At 41.6% G+C, this 17,591-nt stretch overlaps 1 protein-coding gene across 1 annotated transcript in view; it reads right to left on the reverse strand.

The window, feature by feature from the left end:
* LOC308302885 (uncharacterized protein) overlaps positions 1-17,591 on the reverse strand; it is a gene marked incomplete at its 5' end in the record, with an annotated part of 45,888 nt that overhangs the window by 19,921 nt on the left and 8,376 nt on the right. The window contains 9 exons of the mRNA XM_080747203.1: positions 297-2,385; positions 3,537-3,589; positions 5,842-5,961; positions 8,943-9,062; positions 12,735-12,819; positions 12,979-13,056; positions 15,434-15,476; positions 16,424-16,531; positions 17,046-17,205. Coding sequence (XP_080603329.1) covers positions 297-2,385; positions 3,537-3,589; positions 5,842-5,961; positions 8,943-9,062; positions 12,735-12,819; positions 12,979-13,056; positions 15,434-15,476; positions 16,424-16,531; positions 17,046-17,205 — 2,856 coding nt within the window. The remainder of the gene's footprint in view (positions 1-296; positions 2,386-3,536; positions 3,590-5,841; positions 5,962-8,942; positions 9,063-12,734; positions 12,820-12,978; positions 13,057-15,433; positions 15,477-16,423; positions 16,532-17,045; positions 17,206-17,591) is intronic.

Below are 17,591 nucleotides of genomic sequence, written 5' to 3' on the forward strand. Positions count from 1 at the left end.
AGTTTATACTTGAGCCACCACACAGACACGCACGCGCGCGCACACACACACACACACACACACACACACACACACACACACACACACACACACACACACACACACACAGCTTCAAAGCAGCTTTACTAATGTCCCAAAGCAAAACAACCATTATGAAACCAATTATTAAATGAAAGACAAAATATGGTTAGCTGATTTGACATACTGTAACAGCATATCTGCCAATATGTTTAAAATAGCTTCATAACATTATATTTCATCCATTCTAACATGTTTCTATTCACATGAATACTGACCGAGCCTTACTGCAGTTCCTCACAGCTGGGATAAGTCGCTGTCGCCCTGTCTCTGATGTGTTGTATTTGTCCAGGTCCAACTCTTCCAGGACTTTGTCTGACATCTGCAGCATGTGGGCAAGAGCTGAACACTGGGTGTCAGAGAGTTCCGTCTGTGATCTGTCCCCTGACTCCAGGTACTGTAGGATCTCTTGATATACCGAGTCATCATTCATCTCCATCAAACAGTGGAAAATGTTGATACATCTGTCAGGGTTGTAGGCACCGGAGATGTTCATCTCCTTCAGGTTCTTGATGGTTTTCTGGATGCTCTCTGGGCTGCTCTTTGTTTGGCCAAGCAGGCCTCCTAACAGATTCTGATTGGACTGCAGGGAGAGGCCATGGAGGAAGCGGAGGAAGAGGTCCAGGTGTCCGTTTTTACTTTTCAGGGATTTAAGCATGGCTTTGTCCAGGAAGACATCGTGGGACATGTGTCTGGTGTTATCTTCATCTTCTTTATTATCATCATCTTCATCATCTTTTTTTTCATCTTCTTTTTCATCATTTTGAGGATCATCATCCTCTTCTTTATTGCCATTTTTTAAATCAGAATCTTCCAGCATGTGACAGAATCTTCTCAGCGTGTTGTCATCTTCATCTTCTTCATCATCATGATAATCATCATAATCATCATCATGATAATCATCATTATCATTATCATAATCTTCTTCTTTATCATCATCATCATCATCATCATCCTTCTTCTCCTCTTCTTTTTTTCCATCATTTTGAAGATCACCCTCTTCTTTATCGTTATTTTTCCAATCAGAATCCTCCAGGAATGTCTCCACTATCTTCATTTCCCCATCATTGTAACAGCGTAACAGGTACACTGCAGCCAGAAACTCCTGAATGCTCAAATGAACGAAGCTGTAGACCACTTCCTGGAAGAGCCCACTCTCGCTTTTGAAGATCTCTGTGCATACTCCTGAGAACAGTGTGGTGTCTGTGACATCAAGATCACAATCCAGCAGGTCTTTTCGGTAGAAAATGAGATTGTCTTTCTCTAGCTGTTCAAACGCCAGTCTGCCCAGTTTCAGGAGAAAAACTTCCAGTTGTTTCACATCATAGGTCTCATCATACTTCATCTTCCTCTTCATCTGAACTGACAGGAAGTGGCTGTACATCTGAACCAGGGTTTTGGGCAGCTGTCCTGTCGTATCTGTCTCCAACATCTTCTTCAGAACGGTAGAAGTGATGGAACAGAAGAGTGGAATGTGACACATGATGTGGAGGCTCCTTGATGTCTTCAAGTGTGAAATGATTCTTTTGGCCAGCTCCTCATCACTCGTCTTCTCAAAGTATTTGTTCTTCTGGGGGTCTGTGAACCCTCGTACTTCTGTCACCCTGTCAACATATTCAGGAGGGATCTTAGAGGCTGCTGCAGGTCTGGTAGTTATCCAGAGTTGAGCTGAGGGCATGAGTGTCCCGCTGATGAGGTTTGTCATCAACACATCCACTGAGGTTGTCAGTTCGACATCATCAACATTCCCATTTTTGCGGAAGTGTAGCGGAAGTTTGCTTTCATCTAATCCATCCAAGAAGAAGACAGGATTACATGCAACAAGTTGCTCTGCTGTCAGCTCCTTTAATGCAGGATGGAAAACATGGATCAGTTTGAGAAGACTGTACTGCTCATGTGCAACCAAGTTCAGCTCCCGGAAAGAGATCCGAATCAGGAGTTTGATGTCTTGATTTGCCTTGCGCCGCGCCCAGTCCAGAGCGAACTTGTACACAGAGAACGTTTTTCCAATGCCAGCGATGCCCTTTGTCAGAACTAATCGGATAGGTTTTCCTTTGCCTTTGAAGATGTCAGAGCACTCTATTGGCTTATCAGGGCGGGTCTCGATCCTGGATGCCCTCTCAAGCTGCCACACCTCATGCTGCTTATTAATATTGACATTATCTCCCTCTGATTGGTAGAGCTTTGTGAAGATCTTGCTGAAGGGGGTCCCAGACTCGGTTCCAGTGAGGTCTTCTCTCTTACTTTTTAGACTCTTTGTCTCACTGGTCATATGTGTCCCTAAAATCTCCTGCAGACTGACACCCACTGTAACATGAAAATACATTTGTTTTCAATTTACAGTTGCAGAGAGAAAAAAGTGTTGCTTATAGATGTTTTATGAAATTATACACACACACACATATATACATATATATATATATATATATATATATATATATATATATATATATATATATATATATATATATATATATATATATAGAGAGAGAGAGAGAGAGAGAGAGAGAGAGAGAGAAAATGAGAAACCTTCCATAAGAAGGGACTGCATCACTTGATGAATCATGTATAGCACCTGATGAAGCTATGGCGTAAGCAGTTGTCCATCGTAGTTCCCTGAAGAGATGCAGTCCCTTCTTATGGAAGGTTTTCTAATTTTTTCTATAGTTTATATGCATGCTGATTAAGACTTGCACCTTCTATGGGCCTTTCGTTTGGATGTGCAGGAGTCCCTTCTCTTTGTTATATATATATATATAAAATGCATGCTTACTGATGTTCCATAAACAGAATATATATATATATATATATATATATATATAGGGGTGTAACAATACATTTTAATAGCGATTCGATACATATCACGATACGTGGTTGACGATACTATACATGGACGATATCTGTTCATTCATGGTGATACGATACGATTTGATTCAATGATTTAAAATCGATATAGTAACTATTTAGCAAAGAAATTAAATCTGTGTGAAAGGTGTGGATTGTGCAAGTTTTTAAGGGAAACTTGTATTATTATGGATATAAATAAGTAAATACAGTGATTATCTGCCAAATACATGGTCATTGTATATTGACAAACCTGCACCTTGACATGAACCCAGAAATTACACACATTTATCATAGACCATGTGTAGCTATATGGAAAGGAAAAGTAATTAAACCCCTCCTTTTCATGTTTTCTTCTTAAAAATGCTAAATATAATGCACAAGTAAGTAGTACCGATACAATCAATTCTTTGCACTGCCTTAGTCTGCCTATTCGATACTATAACAAAATAAAACGATACGATTCGATTTTAGCTGTTTTCATTTCGACATATTTCGATTTTGTAAAGTTAAAAACGATATTACGATACAGTTACTATATCGTTACACCCCTATATATATATATATATATATAGTAATTAATGACATTTATGTTTATATTTCTAAAAATGCACCTGAGGGTGTCTCTTGTTGTACATCCCACCTGGACGGCTCCTCAGTCCTCTCTCTGCGGGGAGACAGACACAAGATGATCAAACACCATACACCGCATGATTTTTAAATACGGGGCCTACAGCATGTTATCAGGCCTGGGCAGAGCAACGCAGCACCTCAAGAGATCACTTGCGGAAGCAGATGTAAAAGGAGCGGAGCCGGTAAAAACCTGCGGTGGTAAAGGTCAAACCCGTTTGGGAAGAAACACCATAAACTGTACACGTCGTGTTTTTGCCACCTATGAACAAGCTCCAGCTGTCCAACACGTCACAAATAGTTTTGACCTGTTTCCATGTCAAACCTCCATCTCATTCACTTTATGTCTGTCTCCTCCACTCGAACAGCAGTGATGTAATGAATGAATGTTTTCATTACAGTCCATAGAAAACATACAATTAAACAATAAACGTAAATAAAAGGGCATTTGTGACAGTTATATACAGGCTCTTAATATTAAAATCAGTTCCATACTGTGAGCAGATCCTCGGAAGCTGTTGTAAGCCAGCACTATAAGGGGAAAAGATGACCAAATCATCAGCGTACATAAGATGGTTGAAAACAAAAATTACCGATGACACAGACAGTTTTACAAAGGTTCAATTCTCTAGACAGGTCATCCATGTAAAGATTAAATAAGAATGGGGACAAAATCCCTCCTTGTTTTACGCCATTGCCAACATGAAAGCGTTCAGACATGGTATTGCCCCAGTTTACTAATTAATAAGATTGGTTTCAGTGATATTTGGACTAACCCTCTACATCTTTGCCAAATGTCATGAACATGTGACTTTGCATATGAGGGTGCAATGCTAGGGCATTGCACCCTCAGTTGCAAGTTGTGCCCCCTCAGTTTATATTCTATGTAAAGTCAAGAAAATATCAAAAACAACACAAATATTGGCTGAATATTATTATTGTCATAGAGATTACAATAACAGTATTGAAACACAGTTGCCCCCTATAATAATTCTGATTATTATTATCCGCAGCTGGTGCAGCAGTGCAACTCCAGTCTAATCTGCAATTTAAAATCACCTAAACCACCGAGGAGTAGCAGTGGTTGTTATTTCAGCTCCCAAAAACTGGCATCTGTTGTAGGTATTATAGATAATAAAAATAATGTTCATTATTACTAGCCTATATAAAAAATATGTGCCCCCTCACAATTTTCAACAGCCCCCTTAGTCATTTCCTCCTGCAGCCGGCCCTGAATCAGATGTAGAGGTCAGCTCCATATAAGGAGATCTAGGTGATGATCCAGTCGTCTCCATGTATGGAAAATTTGGACATCCAGGGTTTGATCTTTGATGAGGTGATGTCACGTGATGTCACAATGTCAACACAATTGAGACTTTACAGACGTTACAGAAGGACGTACTGACGTACGTGCCGGTTCTCATAGTTATCTGCGACCTATGGTTGCAATAACAATGATCCCTGGCCTATTTTAAGGCTATCCTTGGCCTATGACAGGCTTTTTAACCCATCTGCCGCCGTTGACGGTGAGGATTGTCATTGAAAGGGTTAATACCATGGCGCCGTTGACGGTGAGGACTGTGAATCTTACTGTATATACAGTAAAGATATTATTACTTACTTAATGTCGCTCCGGTCCCGCTCGCATCGGTAATGTCGGCGATTTGTTTACAACGCACGTTGGGCGTGCACGCAAAGTGAAGCTCCTCAATGTTAAGTCAATGGCGAGGCCCATAAAGAAACTTCATTTAAACAAAATAGCCATTTTGAGACATTTTGCAGCAGATCTAAATGTAAACAAGGCAAAAGGCAGGGCGCAGCCATCTTCATCTTCTTGTCGCACACTGTCATGTGACTAGATGACGTAATCGTTGCCGTCAAGTGATAATCCAAAAAAACAAAAACAACCCCCTTCCGGCCCTTCAAAATAATAGCGGCGGCCGACGGAGGAAACGACGTGGCGCCGAGGCACCAAGCAACCTTCAGATTAAGAGGCAGTAGATGTGTTAATGTTTGTATTTAACTTTTTATGTTAAAATCATATTCTAATCTACAGTATGAGCAACTATTGGCAGAGTAGTACATTTGCATCAATTCTAATTGGGTGTGAGACCTGGATATTGGATTTGCTGGCCCAAAACAAGGTTGAGAACCACTGATTTAAATCATAGCTTAGACAGAGGTGAAAACCTACCTCTTCACTTCACTGCCTGTTGACCTGGTGAAGATTGAAGACAACCAGGGATTGAACAAAACGTGACACCATTGTTTCCTGATCAGTGATCTTACTTTGAGTGTGAAGGTCCAGGTTCATCACTGAAGTCTGGAAGTTGTTCTAGAGGCCGATGTCTCTTTGCAGGAGGACCGCTGGATGCTGAAGACTCTGGTCTCTGACGCTTGTAGACATCTCTGGAATCATTAAAATCACAAAACACTCTGTTTCTGGTTCATATAGTCTTAGGATCATTACTGTCATTTTAGGACGTCATTTCAGGCCATGTTGGCCGCCGGTAATTACGGTAATCAGCTTTGTTCTGATTTTGGGGCTGGGCGGCCCACAGAGTGAAGAGAACTCATAATTGGCCCACTGGCTTGTCTATCATCTGTGGGTCGGTGCTACTCAAGTATTAGCCAGGATTAGCCATTTCAGATGAGTGGCCCAGTGATATGGCTACACTGTCTGGAAAACATTTAACTTCACTAAAACTATGCCAAAATTAAAGGGATATTCCACTTTCAACAGGGAAACACCCATTGTAACTTCAAACTCCATTTTAACCATGATAGATTATTTAAAAACACCCATTATTTTTCTGGTGACTCATAATACCCGCCTAATACGTGAGCAGGCCGTGTTTTTTCGATAACTTTTTTAATTTATTTTTAATAATTGTTTGGGAAAATGGAAAAAATGAAATACAAAAAATAATTATTAAAAATAAATTAAAAAAGTTATCTGAAAAAACACGGCCTGCTCACGAATTAGGGGGGTAGTATTAGTCACCAGAAAAAAATAATGGGTGTTTTTAATGAATCTATCATGGTCAAAATGAAGTTTGAAGTTACAATTGTTGTGTGTGGGCCCGTGGGTAGAGGCCCTGGGCCTGGAGGGCCTGGTAACATTTACATCAAATATCTAAATATTGAATTAAGCGAATTAAAAACTGTTCAGGGTGTTCATAAAAGCCCGATTAGACGATCAAATTACCAAAAGTTTTTTTGAAAGTGAAATATCCCTTTAACCTCAAAACCCTGTCTGCCTGGGCGAAACACCTGGGAAAGACCTCCCTCCCGTCAGCAGAGAGAGAGAGGGATAAACATAATCTGACGGGACGCTAATATTGTTTCCTAGGGTTATGGCTGTCTCACACTTGTAGAGAGGAAGGTTTACCCCCATGTGAAGGAGCCATGGAGGTGATGTGGTAAGGAAGCACAACAGAAGGTATGTAGCCTATGCCTTCCTTATCCAACATCAAGCATGGATGAACACAAACTAGCGATGCTGGAATGTAGGCTGCCGAACAAAGTAAAGAATGGTTTCTAACACAAAAGCGTTCAGAATGGTTGCTTAGCTATCTGAATAAAGTTGAACTGCAAACTGCATGTTGTTTCGTGTTAAAGCGTAAGCCCAAGGAATAAGCCCATAATGGGACAACTAGTCCATACCTGTCCGGGGATTATGCAAGTGCATGCGTGTGCACGCGCACGCGCACGCACACACACACACACACACACACACACACAGTTTCCAGTCCACCACATGTTGTGATTCAAAGAGAGATGCATTTCTCTGACACCCCCGGTCCATGGCCGTGCTGGCATGCATGCACATACGAACACACGCACGCACGCGACATACACATGCACACAGAAACATTGTTCCTGGCCAGGCTAGGGGCTCCCACATGCGCACATGAACACGCGGACCTGTCAACTTCCAACAGCCATGGGAAGTTGATGTTTAAGGCGCACGGAGGCGCGCGCACGCACACACACACACACACACACACACACACACACACACACACACACACACACACACACACACACACACACACACACACACACACACACACACACACACACACACACACACACACACACACACACACACACACACACACACACACACACCATTTGCACACTGTAAAATCTGCTTATCTATCTATAAATGCGACAAATCTCTGTCCGTCTGTCTGTTTGTTTGTTTGTAATCCGCGTATCTCGAGAACCGTTCGTCCCACCGGCTTCAGATTCGGCACGCGCGTTCCCCGCCGCCGCGCGGAGTGCAGTGCCGGGCCTCGACCCGACCCGACTCGCGGTTTTCCGAAACCGGCGCGAAACGTTCGGAATCTCCTTATGCGGAGCTGATTGTTGACATCAGGCTGTTCCGGAGGAAATCGGCGCAAGCGCTGAGTCATTGTGACATCACTTCATAAAAGGCTCTGACATCACGTACGCCACATGAGTCAACACAAAATCTCTGTGAATGTGTATGTATGTATGTAATCCGCGTATCTCGAGAACCCTTCTTCCCACCGGCACGCGCGTTCTCCAGATATGGGCATAAAGTCTGACATCAGAGTTTTCCGCAACCGGTACTGTGTGTGCAGAGATCTTCATATATGGGCATAAGTGGACAAAGACAAACAGATGGTCAAAACGGGTCCTATGACAACAGGTATATTGGGGTTTGCATTAAAGGGTGGGGCATTCATGGGGTTTGCATTAAAGGGTGGGGCATTCATTCCCTATTTCAAATTCAGCACGTGCGTTCCCCACCGCAGCAGGTAGTGCAGTGCTCGGCCTCAACCCGACCCGACCCACGATTGTTTGAAAAAGCGTCAGAAATCTCATATATGGGCATAAAATGGACGCAGATAAACAGATATCTCCATATATGGCATATATGGGCATACAATGGATGCAGAATCACAAAGATCTCCATATACGGGCATAAAAGGGACACAGACAGACAGATACAGAGATCTCCATATATGGGCATAAAATGGATGCAGATAGACAGATATCTCCATATATGGGCATATATGGGCATAAAATGGACCCAGAACTATAACTGCAGTGATCTCCATATATGGACATAAAATGGACACCGACAGACAGATACAGATATCTCCATATATGGGCAAAAATGGACACAGGCAGACAAATGGTCAAAACGGGTCCTATGAAAACAGGTATAATGGGGTTTGCATTAAAGGGCGGGGCATTCATTCCCTATTTACATTGTTCCGAGTTGGCCAGGTCGCCGACTAGACGCTGGGCCGCCCGAAGGGCGGCCCAGCTTCTAGTATTATAAATGCCTGGTGAAGACAATCAGGGATCGAACTAAATGTGACACCATTGTGTTTCCTGATCAGTGATCTTACTTTGAGTGTGAAGGTCCCGGTTCATCACTGAAGTCTGGAAGTTGTTCTGGAGGCCGATGTCTCTTTGCAGGAGGACCGCTGGATGCTGAAGACTCTGATCTCTGACTCTGGTAGACACCTCTGTCAGGGTTCCCACACATTTTTACCAATTAATTTCCAAAACTTTTCCAGAATATTTAACCCAATTTCCAGGACTATATAACAATAATTCAGCTCAATAACAGGTCGCTTACTCGCGCACAATGCCCAAAGACAGGTAGTGTATGCCAGTGGTTCTCAACCTTTTCAGGCCGTGACCCCCGAAATAATCATGTTTTAACTGGGGACCCCCCCACCCTGACGAGCACTAAGAGTAGAGGAATTTTGTATAACACGGTTCTATTGTGAAAATAGCCGATCTACATGCTCACCTCTAATATTTGACAATTTGGCCAATGTTTAATTTGTAATTTCAGAGGTATTAAAGTTATACTGTGTAAGTTGCTAAACTAGTGGTCAGTAGCGGTATTGCTTTTTTCGGCCGTTTTTCGGCCGGAGTCGTCGCGGACCACCGCCGCGGACCACCGGAGCGGCGCCGCAAACCACCGCGACCGATAGTAATCCGTGGAGGGGTAGAACGCATGGTAGAACGTAATTTTCTGGCCAGGATTTGGGGATTAAGAGGTTAAAATCCTTCACCATGGTAAACACTGTAGCTGAGCGGAGGCGCTTCCTGAAGACCAGAGCAGATAAGCTGTGATTGGCCGGTAGTGTATCATGTGTGTAAGATCTGCGATGTGATTGGCCAACGTATACACATGGTGCAGATGACGCTATTTTTCCGCGAAAACCGGGCCCCGGCGAGGATCATAGAAAACATATAAAGAGAAGGCTTTAGAAGCTGAAAATAACGGAGTGGGTGTTCTAAAACTTTAGCGATTTAACAGTTAGGACAATTTTAAGATTTGTTTTATAAAAAAAGTTACATGGTATAACTTTAACAAAATCAATAACCAAAGACAATGCATAGCTATTTTTTCCAGGAACTTCCAGGACCCTTGATCAATTCCAAAACTTTTCCAGTACTGGAAAAAAATATTTCCAGGAATTTCATGACCGTGGGAACCCTGCTCTGTTATCATTATAGCCGGGGAGCCACTGTGCCAAAATGAGAGAAGACCTGTGATGTCATGACATACTCCAAATTTTTGTTTTTCCTATTAACACATTGACCGCCATTTTAACATACCTCCGTACTCCCACCTGCCATTCGTCTCCATAGACTTCCATGTAATTGGGTGTGCACGGATCATGCACACCCATGCCTAGATAATGCACCACGTGTGTCCACCTTGCTCACAGCTTTCAAACAAAAAAATCCGAATGGAAATCCGTTTTTTTTTTTTTTTTTTTTTTTTTAAATTCTCGGGACTATCGGGCCTGGCGGGGAAGGACATTGGAATAATCTCGGGACTATCGGGCCTGGCAGGGAATGAGTTAATTTGGTCAATAAGGTACACAAAATGAGAGGCCTGCTCTGCCGGAAACACTGCGAAAAAAAGTTTCCCATTGACTTCACTATGCTGGAAAAAAACACATCAAAAAAAGTAGCATGTGAGGGGTCAAACTAAGGGTTCTTCATGATTCTGAATCCATTGCAAGCATTTGTTTTGCATGAAAAACATTCCTTGGGCTAGATTTCAGCCTCTCAAACCTGTGAAAAGTGATGAGTCATCACTTTTCACCGTTATTTTGGTCCGTTTTCTAGCCCAAGGAATGTTTTTCATGCAAAACAAATGCTTGCAATGGATTCAGAATCATCAAGAACCCCTAGTTTGACCCCTCACATGCTACTCAAAGCATATTTTTTTTTGGTGTGTTTCTTTCCTGTATATTGAAGTCGATGGAGTGAATATACAAATGGCCATAACTTTTTTTCGCAGAGTTTCCGGCAGAGCAGGCCTCTCATTCTGTGTACCTTAAAACACAATGGATGCCAGCCCCATCTAGTGGTTGGGAAAGGGAGCGCCACCATTGACTGGCCTGTTTATTATAAAGAGCACCGGACGCCACGTGGGTGTGCACGTGTGCACGTCTGACGATTCTAAAATGGACGTCGGTTTGTTTACAAACGGTCGCGAAACTAAAATCCTATCCGCGGCCGACCATCACGGCTTAGTGTCGCCATGAAAACGAGGGGATCACGGCCTCCTCTGCGTTATTTGTACCTTATTTGTAGATAAAGCCGTTTTTATGTATCAACTTAGAATAGGAGTCAATGGAAAACGGAGGCTGAGTGATGCAGGCGGCCGCGTTGCATGATGGGATATGTAGTGTTTTTCTTCACCAGCCGCTACAGTAGGTTCCGCTTACATGGTAACCATGGTAACCAGATAAGACGTCTCCACCTGTCTTTCAGGTGAGTTGGCAACCTTCCCAGCTTACCTTTTAAGACTCCTGTAGACGTCTTAGGCTCAATTTAGCAGTCAATGTGTTTTAATGACCAAATGAATAGAAAAAACAAAAATTAAAAGTATGTCATGACGTCACAGGTACAACCCTATTCTTTGAGCTTTTGGGCCTGTGGCTCCCCGGCTATTACGATCACAAAACACTCTGTTTCTGGTTCATGTACTTCAGATGAAGAAAGTAACATAAACTAACACAGTTAATTGAAGCCTTCAGTCATCTGACTTTGTCTGCAGGTCAGATCTGGGGGTCAGTTCTTTTCGAAAAGGTTCTAAATGTACTAAGTGCACTTAGTTCAAACTAAATCCATGCTCACAGTGCAATCTCCTGATTTATACAGCCTATTATTAGTCCCGATGAAGACTCCTTAAACTAAGGGATATTTCTCTTTGAAACATGTTTGAGGGCATTTTAATGTCTACTCTGGCTTTTGTGTTTCACCCAGACAGTTAAGTATATATATTTGTGTTTAGGTGTGTCTGAATATGAAATACTGAATCAAGCTACTTAAAAACTAAAAAACTGGGTTGAAACACAATAGCCTGAGTAGATGATAAAATGACCCCAAACATGTTGAAAGTGAATTATCCCTAACTATTTTACTGCCAATAACAAGATTCTCGTCCTATGGTGTTTTTAGTGGTTTACGATAGAGGATGCTCATCCGTAGTCTGTGAATGATCCCAGCAAGAAGAGTACAGCTAAATAAATCACATGATCAACAAAAACAAGATGGTTTACTTAGATTTTATAGGATTTTTTCAAATCCCTTTTCTCTGCTTTCTGTTGCTTTTTTTTTTTTGCGCATAATATTGATGATGATTATGATTTTACTATAATTTTACAAAGGTAGGTGAAAACGCTCGGATTCTCTGGCAAGGGCAGCTATTTTAGACTGTTTTAACTCTGGCAGTAGAATTGATAACATGAACTTGCATAATTAATTGAAGTTTACAGTCATCTGAGGTCAGATATGGAGGTCATTACTTTTGACATTCAGCCATAATCTTTACAATACAATTCTTTATATTTTGACTAAATATACAAGCTCAGAATCAACATGAACTTGTAGAACTGATATTTCTTTTTAAAAAAGTCCTGTGTTCTGGTTTTCCAGAAACAAATCTAGAACTTGTACATTTCATAGCACTGCATGCTTCATTCACTTCATTATTAAAGTAGAAAGGAGTAACAGTCAAATGACACCGCAGTCAGCACAGAACTCAGCAGGAAAATATTTAGATATTGATGGAAACATTATACACCAGTATTCCAGTAGAAGCAGTGATATTACTGTAATATTGATATAATAATCATCATCAGTAGACTTCCAGTAGATCTTACCTTGAGTCTGGTGGTTTCTGTTCCATGTTGGCTGCTGGAGACTCTGTGCCCTCCTCCACTCTGTCCCCAGACACTTGAAGAACATCTATGATGCAGATGAATAGAGAGACACCCAATAAGACAAACAAACTAGTTTGTGTTTGTGTGTGCGTGTGTGCGTGTGTGTGTGTGTGTGTGTGTGTGTGTGTGTGTGTGTGTGTGTGTGTGTGCGCGTGCGTGCGTGCGTGCATGTGTGTCTATATACTTTCAGTCTGTTTTGTTTTCAAGGGTTCTTGATCTGCTGGTTCCTCCCCTCCATCCACAGGAACACCAGGCACCTGGTCTGTAAGGACATAAATGATGCAGATCAGAGAGACCACAAATAACAAAACAAACACAAAAAAAAATTAAAATAAAAAAGATTGATAATAAAACAATGATGGAGACAGAGATAGGATCCTGCATTAAATGCATTGGCTTTATTATCCGTCTGAAACGTAATACGTAACACGCTCTGAAAATGTCACACAATAATCCTTCCACACAAATTTACCGGCACTTCCTTTCACAAGGCCCCCCACTCACAGACCCCTTGACCATTCCCCCAATCCTAGGTGAACTGGGGGCCTCCTCTGCCTCCAGGTGCATCGAGTCGGAGAGCAGGGAACAGGGGAAAACAGGGACAGTAGGGGCAGAAGACTGTGGCTTCCTGCGTCTAGGGGACCCGTCGGGGGGTCGTAGGGGAACCGGACTGATTCCACTGACCTCCCTCATGGCACTAGGGTCCTCACCTACAGGAAAACTGTCCCTGTGTCTATATGTCTGTCTGTCTGTCACAGAGAGATCAATAGCCTATTGTAGATACATTACAGTAGACATTATTATGTTGGTAATGTAGTTATGCTGTAAAACGATCTGCACTATTGGCAACGGAACATGTAGGTAGTGATGCTACGCTCCACCATGGCCCGTGTGTGCGTTTCTTTGTCATGACTGATTGATTGATTGATTGATTGATTGAATACTTTTATTTATTAGAAGTTTGCATAGGAAAAGTACAGTACAGTACAGTTCAGATACAAGGTCTACTAAAGAAAGCAGGTGACTTATTATCTTTGTTTAGAAGTCAAACTTCTGGTTACTACATTGTGAACAAGCAATTACAGACAATTGTTTTGTTTTGTCTGGGGAGCTCATGTGGGAAACAGGTAACCATCATAATCACTGCTTGGCAATCCATAACATAACAATGCATCCCTGACAAAGAACACGTTTAATTAGTGATATTAGTGATATAACGTGATATTGCTTGCAAGAAAGTACAAAGGCTTGAAGTATTCATAGGGATATTACTCCAACCTGCAATGTACACTAGACATGTCCATAAGCCTACGCTGCTGTTTTGAAAAATAAGACCAACGAATGAATGAAAAAATCACTACTGTTCCATAGTGCCTGATCTGTACAGAAAGGTGCAGGAGGTAATTTATAAAATGTTATTATAACATATTCTCTGTGTTCTGAAAAAAAAAGAACACATAGAGAAGGCCTTCAAGAAGCGGTCCAAACACCCAGAACCAGAACGCAGAACACAAAAAAGTAAAATAAAAAATAAAATAAAGAACGTCATTTTAGTCCTTGTCAACTCAACAACATGATCAGAAGGAATTATAAATAAAAAAGGATGGATAAATAAATAAATAACAGCATTAGCAAACCTCCTTAATTTTAAAAAGACGTGGATGGGATTTAGTTCATGTTGGTATTAAAAGCTTGCGTGAATGCAAGCGGAGGGGGGGGGGGGGGTTGTTAAGGGGGGGGGGGGGGTGCAGGCAAACACATATGCATGCACATCGACGCACGCATGTAGGAGATGCTCAGAACAAAGCTTTGAAAGCTTTAAAGCTGGTTTCCATTGAGATTACATTGAATTACCAAGCTAAACGTTCAACTATATATCTGTAGTGTGAATGAGGCATAACCCTGGCTATCCCTCATTTTGAGCAAGTCATTATAGACCAAAACGTCTCCAAAACGTTCAGAAGATAGCTGATCTACAAGCCGCACCGCCATGTGCTGTGTGCGAGCTTGCAGATCAGCTAATACTAAAAACGATTATTTGTTTTTTTTTTGCCCCGAAATTTTTTGAAAACGGGGCTGAAGTGATTAAAGCTGCAATTCGTAACTTTCATGTCCTATCAAAGACTCCAAACTGAGGTCTCCCCACACAAGTGCCTAAACTTGACCTTCAGGCAGTGCCACTTGTCCACCACTAGTGGTCGACAAGTATGCGAGGCGTTGTGCGCTTGTAGATAGTCAATTAAGTATTCAATTTTAAAAAAGGTTATGGATTGCAGCTTTACGACATGTCACACAGTGTTAATTTTGACAGCAAACTTTGATTTAGTTTAATCATAGTCTTTTAGTCTAGGTTCAGTCGACTATGATTTTAGTCGACTAAATGTACAGTTCATTTAGTCAACAAAAATGAATGTTGGCGGGCCTTGATGGCGTCGTAATTGCTGATTTTACACTTGTTTGAATGCTGGAAATGACCGATCTACAAGCTCCCAACGTGTTGTGAGCTTGTAGATCTGCTATTTTCAGAGAGCAACACCCTAGCACAACCAGACATACAATGATGTGTCTTTTAGTTCTACTTGATATCTTCTTGTTGAAGAAATTGTCAATATATTTAGTCATCACTAAGGCTTGCTTACCGTTGCCCTCTGCTTGCTGCTTCTCCCTTTTTCTCTTTTTCCCCTGTTCATACATGCCAAAAAATTAGAAAGAGAAAAGGAAAAAAAAGAGAAGATAGTAACAGACAGGATTCTTAGTTATTATATTGTAGAGGAGCCTACAGTACCACAAACGTATTTGTTTTATCGTTCATTCTTTCTTTCTTTCCCCCTCTATCTGACTTTCTGAAATGTCTTTTTCTGCACTCTGGTTTATAACAGCCACGGCAGGCCAGCAAGCATTGAATGTTCCCTTCACTCTTTTTTAATAAGTTCCTTTCTTCTTTTGCTGCTGGTCTTTTGTCTTGTTTTTTCATCTTTCTTTTAGACATTATGGGCTCAGTGTGTGTGTGTGTGTGTGTGTGTGTGTGTGTGTGTGTGTGTGTGTGTGTGTGTGTGTGTGTGTGTGTGTGTGTGTGTGTGTGGGAGACAAGATTTCTCTAGTCGCCACTGGTTAACCACATGCACCCTGGTGACCCTATTCTGGGGGCAAGCATTTGAAAGAAATAGCACATCTTACAAGCTCACAATTTGTGCCTGTAGATCAGCTATTTTGGGCGTAGATACGTGGTGTAGAGGGGAAAAAAGGAGCGTCTGGGGGACTCCGGTAAACAAAGCATAATAGGTTTTAAAGGTTCAACTCCAGTACTGGACCCAAAATGATGAGCCCTCCCGCCCATTTGTATTGTTTATGTAGCTTCTGCAGCAGAGCTAAGCTACCTGAATGATAGTGGCAATATTAGCAATAACTAGCTAGCTTTATCAGGCGGAGGATGGCACCGTTACATGTGGCACTAGGACAGTTAGGGATTTTTGAATTAAGCTCTGCGTCCACTTTGTCAAGTCTCAAAAGAGCCAAGAAGACAATCAAGAAAGGTAAAGGATAGGGGTTTGGGGCCTGCTACTGTAGCTAAAAAGTTCAAAAACTCTTTGCTCTGTGAGAAAGGGGGACTTGTAAACTTCAAAACTTACATAGTCATCTCGCGCTGACCAGCCGGGGTAGAGCTGCATGTGAAGCTGTCGTTCTTTCCTGGCCAGTTCGTAGTACTTGGCCTGCTCCTCCCGTGATAGCGCGTGCCACTGTGGATCCACAGAAACGGCTTTGTTTTCACTTTGTTCAATCAATACAAATAATACAAAATGATTTATTTTAACGTCACGGTGTGGAATTCATGTTCGCCGTTTTCGATATCGCCTAGGCCTAGAATTATTAAATCTTTAACTATTGAAAAATGGTGAAAATGTGTGCAAATCTTTGAATATATATTTATTTTTATAGCGATCATTTCTAACTCAAAGTTTGCTCCTGCGGGTCCCTGGAACTATAATTTTGGGGTCCTTGACATGAAAAAGTTTGAGCACCACTGACATCGAAACACAGGTTTTTCAAATAAATCTTAGAAGGATTTAGAAGACACTTACGGAATTGGCTCAAAATATTCAAAGACCTGCACACATTTTCATGATTAAAAAAATATATAGCAGATCTACAAGCTAGTTAAGGCATCAAATAATGTGTAATAATGCGTTTTAAGGCCTAAATGGGTTTTTAAGCGGTAATTTTTGGTGTTGAAGTAAGACTGTAGTGTCTTACCCTCCGTCCCAGGATCTGGTTAATGGCGGCGCTCTCCTTCAGCGTACACTCTGCCACCACCTTGGCTCGCATCTCCTTCATGTACAGCATGAAGGCATTGAGGGGCTTCTTTATGTGGGGCTGCTTCTTCTTCTTCTCCTCCTTTTTCTGGTCGTGTTTCCTGATGGCGGAGGACAGAAAAAGGTTAGCCGAGTCAAAGAAAGGCCACACGGTTCAAGCATGCGTAGATAAACGAGAGAAGATAGCTTGTATATCTGCTATTGAAAAATAGTTATTGAAAAATAGCAGATATACGAGCTCACAGGTGCCGCGCTGCGAGCTTGTATATCTGCTATTTTTGAAAAATCTGGAAATCTTTGAATATATTTTTAAAAGCGAACATTTGTAACTCAAATATTAGTTTCTGGGAGAGTCCCTGGAACAACATATTTCGAGATGGGGGTCCGTGGCCAAATACATGTAATTTTGTGGGTCCTTGACATGAAAAAGTTTGAGAATCACTGACATAGAAATATAGGTTTTTCAAAAAACCTTAGAAAGATTTCA

Source organism: Nannobrachium achirus, assembly GCF_963921795.1.
Source record: "Nannobrachium achirus genome assembly, chromosome: 18".
Classification (NCBI taxonomy): Eukaryota; Metazoa; Chordata; class Actinopteri; order Myctophiformes; family Myctophidae; genus Nannobrachium; species Nannobrachium achirus.